Genomic DNA, 26,344 nt, shown 5'->3' on the forward strand with positions numbered 1-26,344 from the left:
AACTCTGAAAAAAAAAAGAAGAATCAAACATTAAGAAAGGGATCTAGGGTTGGTGGTAGGAGTTGGGAAAGCAGAATTCCAACCTTGCTCAAAAGTTGAACAATTTACTGTTTTCATGAGACTTAATGTTAACTTTATCCTAGGACACTGGAGCCAATGTTTCCTACTAAAATGTACTATGAGGGGACTTTCCTGGCAGTCCAGTGGTCAAGATTCTGCACTTCCACTTCAAGGGGTGCAGGTTTGATCCCTGGTTGGGGAACTAAGATCCCATGTGCACTAGGAGTGCCCCCCCCCCAAAATAAACAAATAAAAATAAAAAATAAGCTGTAATATGAGACAAATTTTATAAAGTTAATAGTCACACTTGTCTGTACCCCTTTCAAAGAGTAAACTTATATCCAAAAATAAAAGATAAAAGGTCATTAAACCAAAGGTGATCACAGCTAAAGCAGTTAATGATATCACAAAGCAGAAGGGACCCTCTCAAAACCTAGCTCCCTGCCTAAAAGGAGAATAGACACAAAGGAAGATTAATAGTTATATTTATAATTCTTTATTTTTTAATAAAGATGAAAATCCTAAATACTTCTATTCCCAAGCAGACTGAAAGGCATTTCCAATGCTATGTAAGATCTATCATATAATATACAAAGTTACATTACAAGGAAAAAATAAAATAGTAAACCTTAAAGCAAACAAGTATATTCTTATCAAAATATCAAGTCTGCTTTTAAAGCAATGAGCTTACATATCCAAGAAATCAAAGTCACACAAAATGCTAACAGATAATCACGAACTCACTGGTGTCACTATATCAAATATTTTCTTAACACTGAAAAAGAAAAAGAAAGAGCAACCAGATGAATGCTCACATTACCATAAATTCTGTCCTTGTTTGGGTATAGTGGTCTCTACAGCAATTTCTGTTGCTGGTCCATGTTGTGTGTTCATGCTTACATTTTTGCCTAGGTTTGCTTTCTTACCTAAGAAAAAATTATACATCAGGCTGAATACAGGAAATACTCAATTCCTAGTTTCAAACCTAAGCAGTACACAGTGCAAATTCAACAACCAATAACACAGATGCTGCCTATTAAATATACCCACATGTACAACAGATGCTAATTTCTCTTACAACATCTTATATACAGCACATTATCTGAGACAGCTGCTCTCTATACAGCTATACAGATGAACAGGTCAAGGTTTAAGAGTATCACAAGTTATTGCAACAGAATGGAGAGAGATGACTAAATGTCTCAGAGCAAATAAATAATCTGCTCCTTGTACATGATGTTTATTAGCACAAAGGCATCTGTGGTGAAGTAGACACAACTGAAACATATAAACTACTACAAACCTACCTCTAGAGGCTTCAAATGTCAAATATGATTAACTTTTTGGGAAACCGGCTCCTGTATACTAATACACGACATTACTATAGATAGATTTAAGCCAGTATTTGAGGCCTTACCTAATTCTACAATTGGTTCTCTTCCCTGCTCCCCTTCTCTCCCTGCTTTAACCTGCAGTGTCTTCCCTGCAATACTAACACATAAACTTGTTTGCTCTTTTCAGTTAGGTAATTCTGAAGAAACCCTGCCATGCTGGAACTAGAAAACACAAACAACATCCACCAGGATCCTCTAGAAGTAAAGGGATGTGGATGCCAGTCTTCTCTTGGGAGCTGTAACTGTGGACCTGATTTCTAAAAACAGCCATTAAGCTTTTGAGACACATTATAAAATCACAGTCCTTCATCCCACTGGAATCTCTCTCAAGTCTGAAGATCCCAACTTCACATTTACTGCCCTCACCCAGGTATTTACAAAGTCTACCAAAACTACACTTTTCTACTAAGTGCTACAATCTAACAAATGAAAATGCCTTAAACTTGAAGTTTTGGGCTATATATTAGTTTCCTTATTTAACATTTTTGTGAGTTTAAAGTTTGGGTTATTATGAGTTTCTCTAAAATAAAACTACTTTCTGAGAAGCAATTTTCATTAGGTTACATAAAGCACAGCTGAAAGGAAGCTTATGGATTATCTACTGCAGTGGTTCTCAACAGAAAGCCATGCTGCCTCCTACAGAACATCTGGCAATATCTGTTGACATCTGGTTGTCACTAACGGCATCCAGTGGGTAGAGGTCAGGGATGCTGCTAAAAAACCTCCAATGCATAGGACAACTCCCCATTACAAAGAATTATCTGGCCCAAAATGTCAGCAACAGTGAAGTTAAGAAAACTCGATCTAACTTAAACATCTGGCATTCTTAAATTAAAAAAATTTTTCTTTGTACCTCTTTCTTGGGGGAAAAAAATACATATGTAAGTAAAAAAATTTATATCTATAGTTCAAGAAAGAATATATATACACATACACATAAATATTATATTTAGAAAAGTACACTTTTCGATTTATTTTACAAACTGAACATACTTATGTAACCAGAACCCAAATCAAGAACATTATCAGTGCCTCTTATGACCATTCTCAGTCACTTATTCTTTTTTTAATAAATTTATTTATTTATTTTATTGGCTGTGTTGGGTCTTTTTTTTTGCTGTGCGCAGGCTTTCTTTAGCTGCGGTGAGTGGGGGCTACTCTTCGTTGTGGTGCGCGGGCTCCTCACTGCCATGGCTTCTCTTGTTGCGGAGCACGGGTTCTAGGTGCATGGGCTTCAGTAGTTGCAGCACATGGGCTCAATAGTTGTGGCTCACGGGCTCTAAAGCACAGGCTCAATAGTTGTGGCGCATGGGCTTAGTTGCTCCGCGGCATGTGGGACCTTCCTGGAGCAGGGATCGAACCCGTGTCCCCTGCACTGGCAGGCAAATTCTTAACCACTGCGCCACCTAGGAAGTCCATCAGTCACTTATTTTTAGTTGGGTATTTGCTGTGTTTCTCCCCACTGGACTTTTAGATAATTGACATTCAGGACCTTTTGACATTCAGGACCTTTTATCTTGTATCACAGCGCATGAAAAACTGGTTGGCAAATAAGAGATGCTCCATAAATATTAAATAAGTGAAGTTTTTAAGTGGAGGAAGAAGACACATAACTGCCTTCTTGTCCCCTTACCTCAATTCCAGTCCTTGAAGTACCTACAAAGAGACTTCCAAGGAACAAAGTTTGAAAAGTACTTGTATAAATCTAATACCCAAATATCCTAATATTCAAGTTATCTTTTCATGCTATGCCTGGAACAAAGTTGGTAATCAAATGTTAAGTTTCTTTCCTCCTTCTACGCATTTCACATCTTCCCATCTCACTCAAATAAACCTACCTAAGAAGGTGATAAAGAAATTTAGCAAGTAAAAAAAACTGATAGAGGAAAGACAGTCTTAGCCTACTTGAACAGGGTAAAATAACTAATAGATATACATACTACGGGGACAGTAATCCTCATCAGGAGAGTCTGCATGGTCTTTTCGATGATGGCTGAATCGGTAGTCAATGCTGTCATGTACCCAGCCCTTCTCAATGAACAAACCTGGAACTTCATCTGAGAAGAGCCAGTATCTACAAATCACAACCACATATTAATATGTTAATATAAGATCATAAGCACATTATTACTTCATTGTTCAGGAAGATGATTACAGAACATCACTGAACATACAGCAGATACAAATTCTAAAGTAAAGCACAGAATACTAAAATTTGGGGAATTTGAGATTCACTTAATATCTGTAATTTTTATAACTTCGTTCCATACAATGTATGCATTGAAAACACCTTACCATTTTTAAAGACTTCTATTAGGATTATATTTCTCCTATCGCCATAATTTAAGCTTCATATCTGTGGTATCTTCAAGGACAGGATCATGTCTTATTTAACTTTGTAACCCTAGCATTTGGCACAGTAAATACTGAAATAAATGTGCGATGAGCAATTCTGTTTCCAGTACCCACGAACAGGGGAGCTTGTTTAGTCTTAGTACTAACTAGTAACAATATAGCAGCCCTAAAAGATGATAAAAATTAAGCTTAATAACTTACCTATTATGGTTTCGATCTGTACCAATTGGAGTCCTACGCATGACTAGTTTTGCCTTGGCAATTCCTTCCTGGAAAGCCTTCTCAGCAGCTGCTTTGTGCTTTCGTATTCGTTCTTCTTCAGCTTCACGCTCTAGTTTCACTGTTAAAGATAAAAAAAAAATCAATTAAGTTTTTCCTACTAAATTCTACTCTTGCAAACTTAAATAAGATATGGAGTGAAAAAGTACCTGGTATAAAGTAGATTTTCATCAAACCTTAGTTTCCCTTCTCCTAATTCTAATCTGTTATAAGAAATAATGTGTAAGGCAGCAATTTCTATCTGGTCCTTCTACATTCTTTAAATTTTGGTGATGTGTCAGCCATCAACTCGTTGCAAAATCTTTTCTCTCCAAAATTTCACTTCTTATTAACTTTATAATAAATTAATTTTATTTTATTGATAATTTAAAATGTAACTTTACAATAGTCCTTAAATGGAATTAATGGAAACATTTTCTGACATGACCAGCCATAGGATCCTCAAAATGATGAGGATGAAGGAAACCAACACAGCTGTTTCAGAATAAAACATACTTCAGTCCTAAGGAGCTTAGAACAAAGGACTGAGAAAGCTAGGGCAGGGAATCATCAGCAGATAATAATAATCACTGCATCTTTAATACTGTTTTTTGAGTTTTTCAGCAAGTTACTACTGTTAATGATGAAAAAAAGTTTTAATCAATTTATTTCTGATCATTCATTATATAAGTTAATTCTATCCAAACAGAAATTTCCCTCAATAATGAAAGCAGCCCAGGAATCTTGCCTTTTAAGTTTTTCTACAACTGTCACAAATATTGACACTGTAAATAAAGGGCACTGCTATTTACAGTGCCGGAAGTGTTACTGCTGGTCCTCTACTGATGACAACATCTACAATGTAGTGAGAATCTACAAAATACATCAGCCTAAAGACGTTGCTTAAAAAATTTAAGACAAATTTCATCTATTTAAAATCAATATGGGGGAATTCCCTGGCAGTTCAGTGGTCAAGACTTGGCACTCTCACTGCAATGGGACCAGGTTCAATCCCTAGTCAAGGAACTATGATCCCGCAAGCCGCACCATGCGGCCAAAAAACCCAAAATAAAACAATATGGTGCTTGTTACCTTTAATAAATGGTTTTCTAGCCTGAAGAGAACTGTACTTTTGCAGCAATGATTACAGTCGAAATCAGTACAAAGGTAAATGACAAAAAGAGTAATGGCCAAATCACAATAAAGGAAAAGCTCCTTCTCCTGTAGCTACAAACAAACAAAAACCAATCTAGAGAAAATCATCAAAAAAAAACTAAATTTAGTTCCAGAGGTTACAGCACTGAACTAGACATCAAAAGACCTGAACTTTAATTCATATACTGTCTTTGGCAAAGTATTGATGTTATATATTTCATAATTATATATTTTTAATATTCTCTATTCCTTGTTTCCTTTATCAATAATCAACTTATTTCTGGCTTCTCAATTCTGTTCAAGACACTGCAGTATTGGTATAAAGACACACATATCCAGAAATAAGTCAATGTGTTTATAGTCAAATTAACTCAAAATGAATCAAGCACCTAAATGTAAGAGCTAAAACTCTTTAAGGACTTTTAGAAGAATATGTAAATCTTCATGACTTTGGATTTGGCAGCAGATTCTTGCATATGACACCAAAACCACAACCAACCAAAGAAAAAAATAAATTGGACCTAATCAAAAAATTTTTAATTTGTGCTTAAATGGACACAATCAAGAAAGTAAAAAGACAACAAACACAAAACAGGCGAAAATGTTTATGGATCGTATATCTTAAGGGATCTGTATCTAGAATATATAAAGAACCCTTGTAATTCAATAACAAAAAGACAACCCAATTTGAAAATGGGCAAAAGGTCTGAGTTAATATCCTCCTAAGAAGATATACAGATGATAAACAGGCACAAGAGAGGATGACGTGATTAGTCATCAAGGAAATGCATATCAAAACCACGAGATACCAATTCACAATCATTCGAATGGCTATACTCAAAATCACATAATAACAAGCACTGGTGAAGATGCAGAAGCGGAGAAACTAGAACCCTCACATACTACTAGTAGGAAAGCAAAACTGTGCAGCCACTTTGAAAAAGAGTCTAGTACTTCCTCAGTTAAATACAGTTACCATATGATAAAGCCATTCCATCCCTAGGTATATATACCCATGAGAAATGAAAACGTACACCCATGCAAAAACTTGCAGCAGCATTATTCCTAACAGCCAAAAAAGATTAAAACAAACCAAATGTTCATCAACTGATAAATGGATAAACAAAATGTGGCATATCCAAACAATAAAATAATATTCAGCCATAAAAAGGAATTAAGTACTGAGACATGCTATAACTTGAACCTTGAAAACATGGTAAGTAAAAGAAGCCAGTCACAAAAGACTGGCTTCTTTTCATTATATAATTATGGAATTATATAATTTACTTATTATACAGCTCCACTGATATGATGTATCAGAATAGGCAAATAGAGATACAACAGTGGATGGTGACTGCTTAGGGCTGGGGAAGATGGGGTCATGGTAGCTAAAAGGCATGCCGTTTCTTATTGAGGTGATGAAAACATTCTAAAATTGCCTGTGATAAAGGCTGCACAAATCTGTGAATATATTTTTTAAAAATGAACTGTACAATAAACATGGATGAATTGCATAGTATGTGAATTATTTCTTAATAAAGCTGCTTTTTAAAAAGTCCAGACAATGGTGCTGTGAAAGCCCAAAATTTTTATTTCCTTACATCTTAATAAGGGAAAGATTAATATCTGAGTTGGTAACTGTGCTGAGGGCTTCAAATACCTTGTCACTCAATTGTCACAATAATCTTAAGCATATGAGGAAACTGATGCACAGATAAGCAACTTGCTCAAAGAACCATAGCTAAGTCGGAGGTGGGGTTTAAACCCAGGTCAGCCTATTCCCAAGCCACATGTTATTTCCATTATGTCTATTTGTGGATCTGGTCCTTTACTAGAGCCAGAAAAGATGCCAACATCACAGTAATCCAAGTCAAACTATCATTAACTGCAGAATGCCAGGCTGAACACTCCTGCCAGAATCTTACACACCTAGAAAGGTCTAGGTTATTCCACAAAGAAATAACTAAACAGTTGTGACAAATGAAGACGCTACCATTACCTTAGTAATTGCCTTCCTTCTACTATCTTCTAAAGGGCTTCCCCTTTTCTCTCAACACAAGATTTTACCTTTCATTTCTCTCTCCTGAATTTCCCGCTCCTTCTTAGCCTGAATGGCAAGCAGCCGTCTGCTCTTCACAGCACTGATCATGTCTTCAGCTTCCATATCTACTTGGGGCTCAAACTTCACGACTTCTTTTTTCCTATCAGCTTTGCCTAACCCATTCTCCTCTTTTCCATTTTCTTTATTTCTAGCTTCCATTTCTTTACGTTTCTGTTTCTCTGCTCTCTTCTTATCATTTTCTTCCTTCAATACAGCAAGCCGTTCCTTCCACAATTCTGCAGACATCTGCTGCCTCGTTTCCATGTGGTCCTGCACCGAGTACGTCATGAGAATCCGGTGGCAGAGTGCCGTCAAGATCTGCAGTTTCTCTTCTGATGTTAGTTCAAAAAATTCAGAGGTCTCCAGCTTTTCTAGAAACTCATCTTGTACCTCATTGTCCTCAAATGGTGCTGAATCTTTATTGTCATCTGTGTCTGAGCCCTCACTTTCTTCCTGAATGTCAGATTTGCGCAAGCAGAGCCGAACCAGCTCTGAAACAGAATGCAGGGTCAGAGGGATCTCTGACAGCTTCATTCCCAATTCACCATAGTCTTCTGCTATCTCATCTTGTAACAACGTCTGTAAGAGGATGACCAGCACTCTATTCAGGTATAAAAAGCCACCCTTTTCTGCACTCAAGGCTTCCATAAGGGACACAGCAGTGATAGGATACTGAGCATCTGGTAAGAGTAACCCAGAATAACAGCTCAAGAACTCCACCACCATGGCCACATCCCCAAAGAGTGTGTTGGGCAGCCCTTCAGGGGTATCCACCAACTTAAATGCTGGAAGGTTTTTGCCAGTTAACTCTTGGTCCTCATACCGCTTCTGTTTCTCCAGTTTCTCAAGCATTTCTTTCTCTCTCCGCTCCTTGGCTTTCTCCTTCAACTTTTCTTTCAGCTCCTCTCGTTTCTTTTTCAAATATTCTTTGCGCTGCTCTTCAGACATAGAAGCCCATCTCTTTTTGTGCTCTAGAAGCTCAAAGCGTTTTTGAACAATACTTCGCAATTCTTCTGGGAGACGAGCTCTATCTTCACTAGAGAGGAGACGAGCTGTTTTGGAGATGACACAGGACAGGGCACTCTTCTTGTCCTCCCTGTCTTTGTTTTCTTTGTAGTAGGCAATAAGGTGGAGGGCAGCAGGAGGCAGGTGTTTATGAGGTTTACTAGAGGACCTGGGTGTGCCCCCAGAATTCCTCGGGGCTCGTGTCACCTTCTGAGTGCCTTTGGCCATGTCCAACAAAGTCATCTGCTTCATTTTGGTTTTAGGAGTCTTCAAGCCCTTTTTAGGAGATCTGGAATTCCCTGTGGATTTCTGTCCATTCAGGATGCCTTTGCTTCTGCCCTTTGCTTTCAAAGGTTTGTCACTATGTTTCCCTGATTTCTTGCCAGGTGGGCCCTTCTTAGGAATGTGAAAGTTAGCATGTAGCTTGTTGGGAGACATCATCTTCATCACTTCTTCCAGATGCTCTTCTGGAGATTTGGAGTTCTTTGAGTTCTTCACTTTGAGTGGTGAGCCATTCAAGGATTTCTTCAAGTGTACGTGACACCATAACTTAGGATTTAGTGGTGAACTGAGAGAAGAGTTGTCTGTCTTGGATTTCTTTGAGGGCTTCCTGTCTGGAGATCCAGTATTCTTCCTCTTAGTAGAGGGATTGAGAGTCATGTACTAGAATTTAAGAACAGGAGCAAAAATAATTTTAAAAACTAATGTAAAGAAGCAATATTTAAGCATCCTAAAGGCCCTCTTCCCTATCTATTCAGGTAGAGCTACATATTCATTTCTCTTCATAGATACTCAGTCCCTGAAAAAACAAAGCCATGAATGTTAGCTAATGTTTTAGCCATATCAACACAAAACTCTCGATGCTCAGACTTAAAAATCTATACTATGGGACTTCCCTGGCGGGGCAGTGGTTAAGACTCCACGCTTCCACTGCAAGGGGCATTGGTTTGACCCCTGGTCAGGAAACTAAGATCCCCCATGCTATGTGGTGCAGCCAAAAAAAAAAAAAGAAAAGAAAAGAAAAGAAAATCTTCTATACTCTAATATTAGACACAGACATTTTGGCTATGTAACTAGTTTTCTGTTTATTATCCTTTAAACCTTTGTTACAACTGAGGGTATTCTACGCTTAGAATGGTAGAAAGTATACCATTTAAGTACCTTTGTTTAAATTCAGCATATTTTCCTATTAGGAGTAACAGTGTGTACCCTAACAACAAAACACTGCTCACAAATAAGGAGCCCTACTGATCCCGACCTCCTGGTTCCTCAACCTCCTCTTTGTCCTCGCCCCACACATCAAGAACTCATTCCCATGAATACACTAACTACAAGTCCCTTAAGTTCTCAAACTCACACAGTTCTCTTTGATCATCCCCTCACATCTTTCAAATTCACTCCCTTTAGTACTCCAACTCTGCAATCCTTCAGTCTCAGCAGCACCTTAAATCAGTTAATTCTATTATATTTTCACCAATTTCACTTCCTTGTCCTTCTTAACCCAGGTTAAATTCCAGCCAGTCATTCCAATCAATCTTGCCTAAACCTATGGTTCCCTTGTCTCTCTTGCTCTATTACATCAAGTTACTCCCTGCCTGCACATGTTCAGCTTAAACATGACTTGAATAAAAGACACAATGACAGTGTATGGACTTACTTTAAATTCATGATCAGGTACCTCAAATGGATCCTGAATGCCACTGAGTAATCACAATATATTCCCCTTCTCCATTTACCTTCTCACTCTCCTGGATATACATCTTCTCCTATCTCCTAAAATCTCCACCTTATCCCCATTATACAGAATTATCATTTTCTTCCTTCAATAAAGCAAGCCGTTCCTTCCACAACTCTACAGACATCTGCTGCCTGGTTTCCATTATTAGGTTAGAACGCAGTCAACCTGTCACGATACTATTGTTTCTGTTTAAATGTGTACTAAAACAAAAACAAAAACACTGTTGATTTTGATGCTTTAAAATATAATTAGAAAGGAAAAAAGCCTGGAAATTAAAACACAAACTACATGAAATAATAGCAAAGCAATAAAAAGTACAGCCAATTCAAAAAGAAAAATTATTGTTTCAAATGATTAGGAGAAAGACTAGAAATCCCTAGAATACTTGACTTCTATTACCAAAAGAAGCTAAGCATATAGAAGGCACTGAAAGACTGCTGAGTTTAACTTCAAGTTTCTGAGTGGAAAGGACTAACTTGTAAAGTACCAGTGTGGAGGCAGTGGATAAGACAGGCTAGTGTGAGATGAGACTGCAAGCAAGGAAACCAGTGACAACTACTGAATATGAAATTAGGACCCGTTTAAAAAGGCAATAGGGAAATGGCTATGATGAAATAAATCTCAGAGACAATACAGAAGAACACCTATGTTCTTGTTAGGAGTAAACAACACAGGAAGGGTAAAATTGAGTAAGTTGTACTACAATGCCAAGTAAGATTTAAACATTAAGGATACAATCATCAGAGAAACAAACTCACAGAACCTAAGCAGCACAAGAGGTAGAAATACAGTCTGCAATGAATGAGTGGATGATACTTAACAAATCCTACCTCTGGCTAAGTTCTCTAAAGGCCAAGCTGCCTTTTAAGAACTGTAGGCAGGGGCTTCCCTGGTGGCACAGTGGTTAATAATCCGCCTGCCAATGCAGGGGGACATGTGCTTGAGCCCTGGTCCGGAAAGATCCCACATGCCGCAGAGCAACTAAGCCCGTGCACCACAACTGAGCCTGCACTCTAGAGCCCTCGAGCCACAACTACTGAGCCCATGCACTGCAACTACTGAAGCCCACACACCTAGAGCCTGTGCTCTGCAACAAGAGAAGCCACTGCAATAAGAAGTCCATGCACTGCAATGAAGAGTAGCTCCCACTCTCTGCAACTACAGAAAGCCCGTGCACAGCAACAAAGACCCAACACAGCCAATAAATAAAAATAAATAAGTAAATAAACAATAAAATAAATCTTTAAAAAAAAAAGGAAAAAGAACTATAGGCAATTGAAGGTTACTGTTCCTCTAGCTGGTTGTTTTTGTTCCCTGACCAAAATTGTTTTGTTCCCCAATTATCATCCTCAGTATGGGTTGACAAAGACGTTTCATAGTTTATAGAATATAAACATTATCTGTGACTTAGGGGACACTTTCCCCAGAGGCAAGAATTTCCCAGTTCTAGTTCCCCAGAACTACACTTCAAAATATTAAAAAGAATAAGTGGGCTTCCTAGGTGGCGCAGTGGTTAAGAATCCACCTGTCAAAGCAGGGGAAACGGGTTCGATCCCTGCTCCAGGAAGATCCCACATGCCACGGAGCAACTAAGCCCATGTGCCACAACTATTGAGGCTGCGCTTTAGAGCCCGTGAACCACAACTAATGAGCCCATGTGCTGCAACTACTGAAGCCCACGCGCCTAGAGCTTGTGCTCTGCAACAAGAGAAGCCACAGTAATGAGGAGCCCGTGCACCACAACGAAGAGTAGCCCCCACTCACTGCAACCAAAAAAAAGCCCATGCACAGCAAAAAAAAAAAAAAAAAAGAATAAGCAATGATAACTTACGTAAGACTTCATTCTTCTTTTGGTCAGTAATAGTACCAAAACACCAAAGAGAACAATATTTCAGAGACTACCCTACAAATCACAGAGCAAGACCGAGAACTACCCTGGCAGGAATTAAAGACAAATATGTGCCTTCCAAAAGTTACTCATCCACTTCAGCTAGCCTTGGAAAATCCTCAGAGTATAGACACAACAGACTGATACTTCTTCTAGTGTGCAGGATAACAGATTATCTCTAAAGTCATTCTAAAACAAAATTTATCACTAAAAAGGAGATTGGTGTGAGACTGTTTCACTTTTACCATTTTAAATAGATATCTTGTAATAGGGTCTATTATAATTGGGCCACTTCTTAAGTTACTGATTGTATTTCTTTCTATTTAAAAAGTCACTCAAGGACTTCTCTGGTGGCGCAGTGGTTAGGAATTCGCCTGCCAATGCAGGGGACACGGGTTCAATCCCTGGGCCAGGAGGATACCACATACTGCGGAGCAGCTGGGCCCGTGTGCCACAACTACTGAGCCTGTGCTCCGGAGCCTGCGAGCCACAATTGCTGAGCCCAAGTGCCACAACTGCTGAGGCCCTCCTACCTGGAGCCCGTGTTCCGCAACAAGAGAGACCATTGCCACAAGAAGCTGCGCACAGCAGCAAAGAGTAGCCCCCACTCGCCGCAGCTAGAGAGGGCCCACACAGCAACGAAGACCCAATGCAGCCAATAAAAAATTTTTTAAAATTAAAAAAATAAAGTCACTCAAATTTAGCATACATTTCTTCTACTTAGAAGCACTGTAGAGAAAAGATGGCGGCGAAGTAGAGAGACGTGGAGTGCATCCCTCTCCACAGATGCATTGGGAATGCACGGAAGGACGCAGTAATTCCCACAGAGAACCAGCTGAACACCAGCAGACGGCCTCGGGCACCAGAAAGGGCTGCGGGGAGCCCGACATAGCCGGTAGGGAGGCATCTACGACAGCTCAAAGAGGGTGAGGCGGCGGAGCTGTGGCAGACGGGAGGGAGTGAGAAACATACGGAGGGTCCGCAGCGCAGCTCAGCGTTCCAGGACCGAGACATCGATCAGCGGCTGAACGGAGGGTCCAGGAGCGGGAGCGTGGGAACCGGAGAGCTGGTTCAGGGTGAGAAACATTGTTGCCGGTAAGGGTGATGGACCGAGAGGACAGGAGGGAGGAGGTCCGCGGAGAGGAGTGCCCGTCCCTGAGAGCTGCCAGGCCTTGATGGCGGCTGGAAGCTGCAGGCTCACGGGCGGGGGGAGGAGCCGCGCTCATAGCCTCTCTCTCTCTCTCTCTCTCTTTCGGCGCCTCTGCAACAGGCAGTGGAGAGACGCCCTGAGGGCCACCTAAGGCTCTCAGGGATAACAAGCACCCTCAGGCACTCGGGCAGGGCTCGATTAAAACCCCTTGCAACGCCAGCAGCAGGGAGGCTGCCCGAGAGAAAAAAAAAAAAAACAACAACAGCAACAACAACAAAAAAAACCGAGAGGCCCAACTCTAAGACTTTCTGTTTACGCCTGAGCCACCAGCGTCCCTCTGCAACAGGCACCTCCAAGCCCGACTGAAACAACAGTGCGCCACTGCTCACTCACTCCCAGGAGAAGGAGCCACTATTGTACCCTCTCCCTCCCCACACACTGATGCTTACAGATGAACAATAAAGGAACCTCTGCTGGTCACAGAATAATGCAAAAAAACCCAAGGCAAGGAGAAGGACACTTACAGCTGAGACGCTAAGGAAACAGAAATAGTAGTACCAATACCTATTGAACTGGTCCATTCTGGGATCAGTTCTGGATTTTTTTTTTTTTCTTTCTCTCTCTCTCTTTTTTTATTAAATACGATCTTAGCCCTAAGGGATCTACAAGTTTTATAACATAATTTTTTAAGGATTTTTTTTATTCTTTTTTTTGCCTTTTTATATACTTCTATATCTAGCTAAGTTCTTGGTAGTACAGACAATATATCTCTCATACTTTCCTTTCATCCCTATCTTTTATACATTTCTATTCCTTTCTTTTTATTTGCATATTTCCAACCACATTACGCTCTTCTGTTCCCCTTTCTTCCAGCCTTTTTAAGTTTATTTTATCTTAACATACTTATAAGCAACACTATCGGTCTGCTCAGACTCCTTGCTCTATTCTCCAGATGACGCACTGCCGTGGTATTTAATATTAGGCTTTTGTCTTTATCTTAGTTCTTAGTACAGTTGTCTAATTACATTCTGAGAATCTCCATTCTCTCTGGTGGTACTCTGGCTCTTTTCTATATTTGATCCTAGTTTACAAAATCTCCCTGGATTAATGTTTGTATGTGTAAGGTGTTATTTGTTTGTTTGCTTTTGCTTTTGTCTCTGATTTATTCTGTTTCAATTGTCAATTTCTGTTGGGTTTCTCTTTGAATATCTGATAGCACACTGGGGTTCTGTCAGGTCTTTCTAGAGCCTTATGTCCTAACGGATTCAGTAATTGTGTGTCTTATACATGTATGTGTTTCCTAGACTTAATATTCGTTTAATCCAATACTTGGACATTAGTCTGAGGCTTGGACAGTCTTCTATAAACACCTCTATCGCCAGGACAAGCAACCCCAAAAGCTTGGACAACCATGAGGAAACAAAGAAACACCATGCAGGCAAAGGAGCAGGAAAAAAACCCACAAGACCAAATAAATGAGAAGGAAATAGGAAAAATGCCTGAAAAAGAATTTAGAGTAATGATAGTAAAAATGATACAAAATCTCGATAACAAAATAGAGAAAGTACAAGAAACAGTTCATAAGAACTCAGAAAAACAAACAGCAATGGATAACAAAATAACTGAAATTAAAAATACTCTAGATGCTATAACCAGCAGAATGACTGAGGCAGAAGAACGAATAAGTGAGTTGGAAGACAGAATGGGGGAAATAACTGCCACAGAGCAGGAAAAAGAAAAAAGAATAAAAAGATTAGAAGACAGTCTCAGAGACCTCAGTGATAACATTAAGAGTACCAACATTTGAATTACAGGCATCCCAGAAGAAGAAGAAAACAAGAAAGGGTCTGAGAAAATATCTGAAGAGGTTCTAGTGGAAAACTTCCCCAACATGGGAAAGAAAATAATTAACCAAGTCCAAGAAGCACAGAGAGTCCCATACAGAATAAACCCAAGGAGAAATACACCAAGACACATATTAATCAAACTAACGACAATTAAACACAAAGAAAAAATATTAAAAGCAGCAAGAGAAAAGCAACAAACAACATATAAGGGAAAACCCATAAGGATAACAGCTGACCTTTCTACAGAAACTCTGCAGGCCAGAAGGGAATGGCAGGATATCCTGAAAGTCCTGAAAGAGAAAAACCTACAGCCAAGAATACTCTACCCAGCAAGAATCTCATTCAGATTTGAGGGAGAAATCAAAAGCTTTCCAGACAAGCAAAAGTTAAGAGAATTCAGCACCACCAAACCAGCCTTACAACAAGTGCTAAAGGAACTTCTCTAAGTAGGAAACACAAGAAAAGGAAAACACCTACAAAAACAAACCCAAAACAATTAAGAAAATGGTCATTGGAACACACATGTCAATAATCACTTTAAATGTAAATGGATTAAATGCACCAACCAAAAGACACAGACTGGCTGAATGGATACAAAAACAAGACCCTTCTATATGCTGCCTACAAGAAACCCACTTCAGACCAAGGGATACATATGGACTGAAAGCAAAGGGATGGAAAAAGATATTCCATGCAAATGGAAGTCAAAAGAAAGCTGGAGTAGCAATACTCATATCAGACAAATTAGACTTGAAAGTAAAGACTATTACAAGAGACAAGGAAGGACACTACATAATGATCAAGGGATCCATTCAAGAAGAACATATCACAATGGTAAATATCTATGCCCCCAATATAGGAGCTCCTCAATACATAAGGCAAATACTAACAGCCCTAAAAGGGGACATCGACAGTAACACAATAATAGTGGGAGACTTGAACACCCCACTTACATCAATGGACAGATCATCCAAACAGAAAATAAAGACACACAAGCTTTAAATGACACATTAGACCATCTCGACTTAATTGATATTTATAGGACATTCCATCCAAAAACGACAGACTACACTTTCTTCTCAAGTGCACACGGAACATTTTCCAGGATAGATCACATCTTGGGTCACAAATCAAACCTCAGCAAATTCAAGAAAACTGAAATCATATCAAGCATCTTCTCAGATCACAACGCCATGAGACTAGATATCAATTACAGGAAAAAAGCTGCAAAAAATACAAACACATGGAGGCTAAACAATTCACTCCTCAACAACCAAGGAATCACTAAAGAAATCAAAGAGGAAATCAAAATATATCTAGAAACAAATGACAACGAAAACACAACAACCCAAAACCTATGGGACGCAGCAAAAGCAGTTCTAAGAGGGAAGTTTATAGCAATACAGTCCTACCTTAAGAAACAAGAAAATGATCGAATAAACAACCTAACCTTACACCTAAAACTACTAGAGAAAGAAGAACAAAGAAACCCCAAAGTGAGCAGAAGGAAAGAAATCATAAAGATCAGAGCAGAAATAAATGAAAAAGAAAGGAAAGAAACCATAAGAAAAATAAATAAAACTAAAAGCTGGTTCTTTGAGAAGATTAACAAAGTTGATAAACCATTAGCCAGACTCAACAAGAAAAAAAGGGAGAAGATGCAAATCAACAGAATTAGAAATGAAAAAGGAGAAGTCACAACGGACACCTCAGAAATACAAAAGATCATGAGAGACTACTACAAGCAACTGTATGCCAACCAATTGGATAACCTGGAAGAAATGGATACATTCTTAGAAAAATACAATCTTCCAAGACTGAACCAGGAAGAAATAGAAACCATGAACAGACCAATCACAAGTACGGAAATTGAGGCAGTGATTAAAAATCTCCCAACACACAAAAGCCCAGGACCAGATGGGTTCATGGGCGAATTCTATCAAACATTTCGAGAAGAGTTAACACCTATCCTTCTCAAACTCTTCCAAAATATTGCAGAAGGCGGAACACTCCCAAACTCATTCTACGAGGCTACCATCACCCTGATACCAAAACCAGGCAAAGATGTCACAAAAAAAGAAAACTACAGACCAATATCACTGATGAATATAGATGCAAAAATCCTCAACAAAATACTAGCTAACAGACTGCAACAGCACATTAAAAAAATCATACACCATGATCAAGTGGGGTTTATCCCTGGGATGCAAGGATTCTTCAATATACGCAAATCAATCAACGTGATACATCATATCAACAAATTGAAGGATAAAAACCATATGATCATTTCAATAGATGCAGAAAAAGCTTTTGACAAAGTTCAACATCCATTTATGATAAAAGCTCTCCAGAAAATGGGCATAGAAGGAAATTACCTCAACATAATAAAAGCCATATATGACAAACCAAAAGCCAACATCGTTCTCAATGGGGAAAAACTGGAAGAATTCCCTCTAAGAACAGGAACAAGACAAGGGTGTCCACTCTCACCACTATTATTCAACATAGTTTTGGAAGTTTTAGCCACAGCAATCAGAGAAGAAAAAGAAATCAAAGGAATCCAAATTGGAAAAGAAGAAGTCAAATTGTCACTCTTTGCAGATGACATGATATTATACATAGAAAACCCTAAAGACTCTACCAGAAAACTGCTAGCACTCATTGATGAGTTTAGTAAAGTAGCAGGATACAAAATTAATGCACAGAAATCTCTTGCATTCCTATACGCTAACAACGGAAGAGCAGAAAGAGAAATTAAGGAAACTCTCCCATTCACCATTGCAACAAAAAGAATAAAATACCTAGGAATAAACCTGCCTAAGGAGGCAAAAGATCTGTATGCAGAAAACTTTAAGACATTAATGAAAGAAATCAAAGACGACACAAACAGATGGAGGGACATACCATGTTCCTGGATTGGAAGAATCAACATCGTGAAAATGACTGTACTACCCAAAGCAATTTACAGATTCAATGCAATCCCTATCAAATTACCAATGGCATTTTTCACAGAACTAGAGCAAGAAATCTTACGATTTGTATGGAAACACAAAAGACCCCGAATAGCCAAAGCAATCTTGAGAAGGAAAAATGGAGCTGGTGGAATCAGGCTTCCTGACTTCAAACTATACTACAAGGCCAGAGTGATCAAGACAGTATGGTACTGGCACAAAAATAGAAAGGAAGATCAATGGAATAGAATAGAGAACTCAGAAGTAAGCCCAAACACATATGGACACCTTATCTTTGACAAAGGAGGCATGAATATACAATGGAAAAAAGACAGCCTCTTCAATAAGTGGTGCTGGGAAGACTGGACAGCAACATGTAAAAGAATGAAATTAGAACACTTCCTAACACCATACACAAAAATAAACTCCAAATGGATTAAAGACCTACATGTAAAGCCAGACACTATAAAACTCCTAGAGGAAAACATAGGCAGAACACTCTATGACATACATCAAAGCAACATCCTTTTTGACCCACCTCCTAGAATCAGGGAAATAAAATCAAGAATAAACAAATGGGACCTCATGAAACTTAAAAGCTTTTGCACAGTGAAAGAAACCATAAACAAGACTAAAAGGCAACCCTCAGAATGGGAAAAAATAATTGCCTATGAAACATCGGACAAAGGATTAACCTCCAAAATATACAAGCAGCTCATGAAGCTTAATACCAAAAAAGCAAATAACCCAATCCACAAATGGGCGGAAGACCTAAATAGACATTTCTCCAAAGAAGACATACAGATGGCCAACAAACACATGAAAAGATGCTCCACATCACTCATCATCAGAGAAATGCAAGTCAAAGCCACAATGAGGTATCACCTCACACCAATCAGAATGGCCATCATCACAAAATCTGGAAACAACAAATGTTGGAGAGGGTGTGGAGAAAAGGGAACTCTCCTGCACTGTTGGTGGGACTGTAAGTTGGTACAGCCACTATGGAAAACAATTTGGAGGTTCCTTAAAAAACTACAAATAGAATTACCATATGATCCAGTCATCCCACTCCTGGGCATATACCCAAAGAAAACCATAATCCCAAAAGAAACTTGTACCATAATGTTTATTGCAGCACTATTTACAATAGCCAGGACATGGAAGCAACCGAAATGCCCATCAACAAATGAATGGATACAGAAGATGTGGCATATATATACAATGGAATATTAGTCAGCTATAAAAAGGGATGAGATGGAGCTAAATGTAATGAGGTGGATAGACCTACAATCTGTCATACAGAGTGAAGTAAGTCAGAAAGAGAAGGACAAATATTGTATGCTAACTCACATATACGGAATCTAAAAATGGTACTGATGAACTCAGTGACAAGAACAAGGATGCAGATACAGAGAATGGACTGGAGAACTCGAGGTATGGGAGGGGGCAGGGGGTGAAGGGGAAACTGAGACGAAACGAGAGAGTAGCACAGACATATATATACTACCAACTGTAAAATAGTCAGTGGGAAGTTGTTGTATAACAAAGGGAGTCCAACTCGAGGATGGAAGGAAGATGCCTTAGAGGACTGGGGCGGGGAAGGTGGGGGGGACTCAAGGAAGGGAGGGAATATGGGGATATGTGTATAAAAACAGATGATTGAACCTGGTGTACCCCCCCAAAAAAATAAAATAAAATAAAATTAAAAAAAGAAGCACTGTATTACACAGAAATGATGCAAGAAAGAGCTGGGATGGCTTAGCCATGAGATGGTCCAGCAGCCCATTTTTATTTTATAAGGTGTGTTTTTTTTTTACCAAGCCACACCACATAATTTTTTTTTCTTAAAAAATGAAAGAAATTAACTCACCCAACCCCCTCCCAAAAGGCCGGCTCCCGGCGTGAGCAGTCCTTCAGTAACTGGATCATCTCAGCATAGGGCATGCTGGGCAGTCACAGCCAATGGGAGCCGGCATGGCTGGACTCAGGGGGAATCTGAAAAAGTACAAAACCACTTATGTGCTAAGGGTCTCCCCTGTCCCCCATTAAGCATAAGTAATCTTCTAGAGTAGTGCACAGAGAGGGAGAAAAGAATGGGCATCTGGATTAGCAGTATTACAGTTTTTTGGCAAAGGCCCTTCTTAACTGCTAAACAGGATGTCTCAGCAACATAAGAGGCTATAAGAAAAATAATGTATACAATTCCATACTTGTTCCCTGCCACCTGGAACAAAGCACCACCACAAATAAGGAAATCCAATAAATAAGATAAAAATGAAGAAACTTAATATTTATAACAGCTCATTCAGATGCTAAATTTAACTTAATAGTAAGCAGTAAGAACCCTAAATTAGAAAACTCTGGCAATCTATATTCTGATTCTTTTTTCACTCTTCTCATTCGCCCAAGGAACCATGTTAGGAGTTTCAAGGCAACATTCACATAGTGCGCTTGTCTCAATCTCTAGATACCTTTATCAGCAAATCTGTGAAATGTTACTATAAAATATTTTTAAGTGTTTTGAAAATTAATATAATTTATCTTTATAAGTACTTCTGTTCTAGTCTCTAACTCATAAACAACCTTAACAAACTTCAAGCACCAAAATTTATTCAAAGAAAAATCTTAGGACTATAAACACTTGAAACATCAGTTATTAGGAGAGATAAGAAACATCTTTTAAAATGTATAATATTAGTATCACTAGTAATGAGACAGTTACACCATGTGCCTTCTAATAAGAGTTACTGAGAAGAATACAGCATCAATTCTGTGGTATTTCTAAGCATGAAGAAATAAACTCAAATTGAGGAGCATTATACAAAATAATTGGCTTGTATTCTTAAAAATGTCGAGGTTTTTAAAAGACAAAGGAAACCTGAGGGACTAATCCAGATTAGAGAAGGCTATAGAGACAGGACAAGTAAATGTAACACATGATACTACGCTGGATCCTAGTAGGGCCAAAACAAAGCATGTCTGGCTAAAAGGATGTTATTGGGACAACTGGCAAAACCTGTAGAATCTACAGTGTAGATCAATTCTTCCCACACCAACAGCACTCTCGCATACATGGTAACCATTCTTAAAATCTGCTGGGCTTTCTGTAGTGTCATAAGCACCAGCCCATAAAGTGACACAGTACAAGAAGCACAATGATTCTCTGTATTCTCCAGGGAAAGGAGCGTTATGACAGGAAGCAGAGTAGCTATTGTGGACAGACTTAAACCGGTTTTCCAGAAAAAGGCTAAAACCACAAAAAAGATTTTGCCTAGGCTTGAATGCACTGAACCCAACTGAAGATCTAAGAGAATGCTGGTTATTAAGAGAAGCAAGCATTTTGAGCTGGGAGAATGTAAGAAGAGAAAGAGCCAAGTGATCCAGTCCTAAGCTTCATATTGTTTTATTACGAAGATAATAAAATCTTGAGATTATGTTTACTTTAAAAAAAAAAAACTATAGTTCAAGTAATAGTATTGTTTTGATGTTAATTTCTTGATTTTGATAACTGTACTATAGTTATTATAGAAAATATTCTTGTCTTTTAGGAAACACATTTTCAAGTATTTTGTAAAAGGGCATCCTGTCTTATAACCTACTACCAAGGGCTCAGAAAAAAATAATGTATGTGTGTAAAGAGAAAAGTAATAAAACAAATGTGGTAAATGTTGAGGAATCTACTTGAAGAGTACACAGAAATTCTTTATATATTTGTCAGCTTTCCTATATGAAATTATTCCAAAATAAAATGTTTTTTAAATGTATTAAGAATCATATTAAATCAATCCAAATTATCTTAGGACTCCATATGTCTTGATAAGTGTTATTTTCTTGTTACTTCTCTATCCAAATGCTTCCCTACTGGGATATACCACTCAAAAACAAGAGTCCAAAATGTGGACAGGGAATTCCCTGGCAGTCCAGTGGTTAGGACTCCGTGCTTCCACTGTTGGGGGCACGGGTTCCATCCCTGACTGGGAAACTAAGATCCTGCATCCTGCATGCTAGGCGGTGAGGTAAAAAAAGAAAAAAAAAGGCAAAACATTATGGACAGACTAACAAAATACTAGAGCTGCAATGCATTACAAGAGGAAGATGAACTAAGATGGTTGATTTCATCTTAAGTTATTTTTATCATCCAAGTGCCTTGTAAATCATTCCAAGTCATTAGGCCTATAAAACACGTCATCCCTAAACTCAACTGTCAGTTGCCTTTTTCTCCTTAACGAACAGAACAGAACTTCTTAAAGAAATGAATTCACTGGCCATGTACATATTATACCTATGCTAAACATCACAGGATATAAAATGAGCAAGATAGCTCTTAATCTCAAGTAATTTATATTCTAAGGTTTACAAAACCACAAACATACCCTATGATTACACTAGGCCCTACTCAGATAACACTCCAAAATTCTACATTTCTCAATAACTTTCCTCTCTCCCACCTAAGCTCTCCCAGTTGGTCCTTTCCTAAAACTATTACTCACAACTTACTTTCTATCTCCAGACCTCATCTCTCTCTACAGTAGTTATATTCAGCAGCCTAGCAGAACATTAAATTCTACAAAAACCAAATAAAATAAACTTTTAACCTATTGCTTTTGGTTCCAATTTTAGTGCACATGCTGCTGAAATAAGCACAAACCCACTGCCTTTGGGACATACAGATCATATGTGATCAATTTTAATTCTCAATGCATTATTTTAAATTTCCTTTAGCCCAGGAAAGAATCCAAAGCACTCTTTTATGGTCTACTTATCCATGGCTTTACTACATTCTGTCCTCGCTGAGATGCCAAAAATTCTTTAAGAAAACCAATTTTATAAAAAGGAAAAATAAACATATATAAACTCAAAAGACAAAATCAGTGAAATGTCAAATAGTATTGGGGAATAAGAAATTATTGTTTAACGTATGCAAAATACATAAAAAGATAAGTATATGCTCTTAATTTATAGACTGGTATCTTACATGACTCTCAATTTCTCTCATTAAGTAGAATCACTGCCTTCTTATGGCAGTTTAGTCTAAACGAGCTTGCACTTCCTAGTCTCAATCAGAATTACAGCCAAAATTCATTAAGTTAATATTTTAAGCCCTCATTAGAAAATTTCAGAGTAGTCAATTTCTTCAGAAATTGCTTTTCAGGATATAATATATTCCTAAAACACAAGTAAACAAACAAACAAAAGATATAAATTCCTGGAATTCTAAGTCTCTGGCTCCTACAAAAAGTGTGGATCAGCTTTTTTGTTCTAATAAAACCCAAAGACCTTTTACCCATAAATTATACTGAGTCTTTCAAGTTATCCACGTATTTGAATCACTAAACTAAAATACATAAAAGACAACCGTAAAACTTAAAAAGAAGAAAATTTAAGGATTCAAATGATCCAAGAGTCTAAAACCCATTTAGAGATGATTGTATACAGAATTCTCATACAGTAATGATAGTAAGTTCCTATTATAACCACCAAAAGCTGTATCACAGTTCCAAAACTCTATAGCAATGAAATGAAAATGAATTAAAATTTCCCCTCAGTAAATAAAAATATTTAAGAAAAAGGTTAGGTTTACTAAATAGTGATTCATGGAAATTTCAGTCCTGATCTGGAAAAAGCCAACTAATCCCTAAATAAATCTTTTTATACAAATGATAAAAATTTAAAGAGCATAATGGAAAATAATGCTTGATGGGGCTGGTCTAGAATAAGAAAACATGCTAATGCTAAACTACAGTTGACGGTAATTACCATTGTCTGAAGAAATAAAATTATTTCTCAAAATACTTTTGTAAATGATAGCAACATAAACGAAGTAATTTAGTTGTATGACTCACTTGTAAGATGTCCTTAGTTTTTCATAATTACAAGAAAGATTAAAAAAGAAATCCTGGAACTCTGACCTAGTTTTAATCTATCAGCAGCCTTCTTGTCCCATTCTGGCCCAGAGACAAGAGGAAATATCAGTATGCAAATAAGTAAATTTACCCACAAAACAAACATAAATACTCTCAAAACCTACATTAAAAAATCTTATTGGAGAAACCCTGAGATGGAAATGGCAATCAGAAATCCAAGGTCAATGTCTTAGCTTCTGTCATTTACTTTCTGTTGGTTCTAATTAGACTAGTCTCAGTTTCCCCATCTGAAAAATAAGATTTATATATATATATATACCATACAACTTCATAAGAATATTCTGAAAATCAAATGAGATAATTAAACAGAAAAAAAAAATAAAGAGAAGTACTAAATTTTCTACTAATCTGTCATACAAAGCAATACTTATTTCAAGTCCTTTTCAAGGTTGCCAGTGTATCTGATCTTCTTACATGACCCACAAAAATCAGTTTTCATTTTTAGGAATCAATTTGGGGAATTTTTTTTTAATACCATGCCTCATTCCAAGCAAGATCTGAGACAAAAAAGCACATGCGTGTAACTTATTTCTTCGTTTTAATTATGCAACTATAGTAAAAATAAGTCAAATTAGAAGAGGAGATATTCAATGTGGCCTCTTCCCTACCAACCTCATTACCACAACCTATATGAAATAGATATATGTGAAAATTTTTGAATTCCTTATCTGAAGTTAGAGTTCAAAACGTACTATAAATCTAATCCTACTGGAGACATCAGAGTAAATAAATTCACTTAATAGTGTTCTGTCCTGCTGTCCAAAAATTAAGTGACCTTACCTTGTATGGATCAAGTAGAAAGTCACTGAACTTGCTAGGCAGGGAATATTTCTTCACTAATTCATCTTCTACCACCCAAGGTGCATTTTCACCAGTACCAGCCCGTAACGCATTATGCCGTATAAAGTATCGAAGTATCTCCTTATTTGGTGGGCGTTCTGTACGAATCAAGCTGTCTGCTGGCACGTTACTGATGATCTAGGTTAACAAATAAAAATAACTCACTACTGAGGTAAAAAGCAATTAACCAATGAGAACAAAGATTTATATTCTCTCCAGAAAACTCATAATTCCACCTATAAAATAGGATTGTAAACTAGATAGAAGTAGAATAATTTTCAGAGACAGAATGTTAATTTAAAAATACCTCTAGCCAATTTGTCAACACATATCAAAGCCCTAAAAATGTGTATATTCACTGAACCAAGAGTTCCTCTTATTAAGAATTTAGAAGTAAATGGAGGGGGACTTCCCTGGTGGTGCCATGGTTAAGAATCCACCTGCCAATGCAGGAGACACGGGTTCAATCCCTGGTCCAAGAAGATCCCACATGCCTCGGAGCAACTAAGCCCATGTGCCAAAACTACTGAGTCTGTGCACCGCAACTACTGAAGCTTGCATGCCTAGAGCTCATGCTCCACAAGAGAAGCCACCACAATGAGAAGCCCGTGCACCACAACGAAGAGCAGCACCTGCTCACAGCAACTAGAGAAAGCCCATGCGCAGCAACAAAGACCCAACACAGCCTAAATAAACTAATCAATTAATTTTAAAAAAAAAAACAGGTAAATGGAGGGATGGTAGTCCAGCGGTTAAAACTCCGTGCTCCCAATGCAGAAGGCCCAGGTTCGATCCCTGGTCAGAGAACTAGATCCCACATGCCACAACTAAGATCCTGCATACCGCAACTAAAAAAAGACCCCACACGCCACAACTAAAGATCTCGCGTGCCTCAATGAAGATCCTGGATGCTGCAACCAAGACCCGATGCAGCCAAATAAATAAATAAATATTGAAAAAAATTAAAAATGGAGAGTCATCATCAACTGCTTATAAAAGGAGGAGGGAAAAGGAAGGGAATGGAATACAACATAAAGGTACATCAATAAGGGATTCATTTCTCAAATTAAAATACCTCCATATAATGGACACTCTGCAGACATGAGGGAAAAATGTTTCTCAGTCAGGACAGATTTATTAGAATCATCTAGGGTGTTATTAAAATGCAGATGCTTAGGTCTCATCCCAAAGTTACTGAATTAGAAAAACTTGTGGTGGTAAAGTCTGGGAATCTACATTTTTAATAAACTCTCTTGGTGACTATCATACATGCTACAACTTGAGAATACTGTTTTGGAAGAAAATTTAAAGATACCATATAGTAAATTAAAAAGCAAGTTACAAAATACTATGCACAGAATATTCCCACTTTTGATAGTCACTTAAAAACTAACCATCATTAACTACATCTCTATTCACCAATTACCATCTCTAAGTATGGGATTAGAGATAACTTTTTTCTTATTTGTATTTTCTATTTGCCTATAAACCATAATTACTACATGACAACAAAACAATTTACACTCATCAGTAAGAACACAAATGATAATGAGGGAAGTGGTTGAGACTCACTAGCAACAATGTTTTAACTAGCTAACCCTGCTGAATGGGAGGTAAGAAACTTAGTGAAAAATTGTATTTAACACCCAATTTTCAAATATAAACAAATCCTAAC

The 26,344-nt window shown here is 37.9% G+C and overlaps 1 protein-coding gene across 4 annotated transcripts in view; it reads right to left on the reverse strand.

Annotated features, from left to right (window-relative positions):
* BAZ1B (bromodomain adjacent to zinc finger domain 1B) overlaps window positions 1–26,344 on the reverse strand; it is a 70,581-nt gene that overhangs the window by 21,542 nt on the left and 22,695 nt on the right. For 3 of the 4 annotated variants that reach the window (XM_057748216.1, XM_057748217.1, XM_057748219.1), the window contains 5 exons: window positions 24,610–24,807; window positions 7,290–8,991; window positions 4,011–4,149; window positions 3,395–3,528; window positions 881–986 (listed from right to left, as the gene is read on the reverse strand). In XM_057748216.1, the coding sequence (XP_057604199.1) occupies window positions 881–986; window positions 3,395–3,528; window positions 4,011–4,149; window positions 7,290–8,991; window positions 24,610–24,807 (2,279 nt within the window). The remainder of the gene's footprint in view (window positions 1–880; window positions 987–3,394; window positions 3,529–4,010; window positions 4,150–7,289; window positions 8,992–24,609; window positions 24,808–26,344) is intronic. The other variant, XM_057748218.1, reaches the window with a different exon arrangement.

The sequence above is a fragment of the Hippopotamus amphibius genome, chromosome 9, assembly GCF_030028045.1.
Source record: "Hippopotamus amphibius kiboko isolate mHipAmp2 chromosome 9, mHipAmp2.hap2, whole genome shotgun sequence".
Classification (NCBI taxonomy): Eukaryota; Metazoa; Chordata; class Mammalia; order Artiodactyla; family Hippopotamidae; genus Hippopotamus; species Hippopotamus amphibius.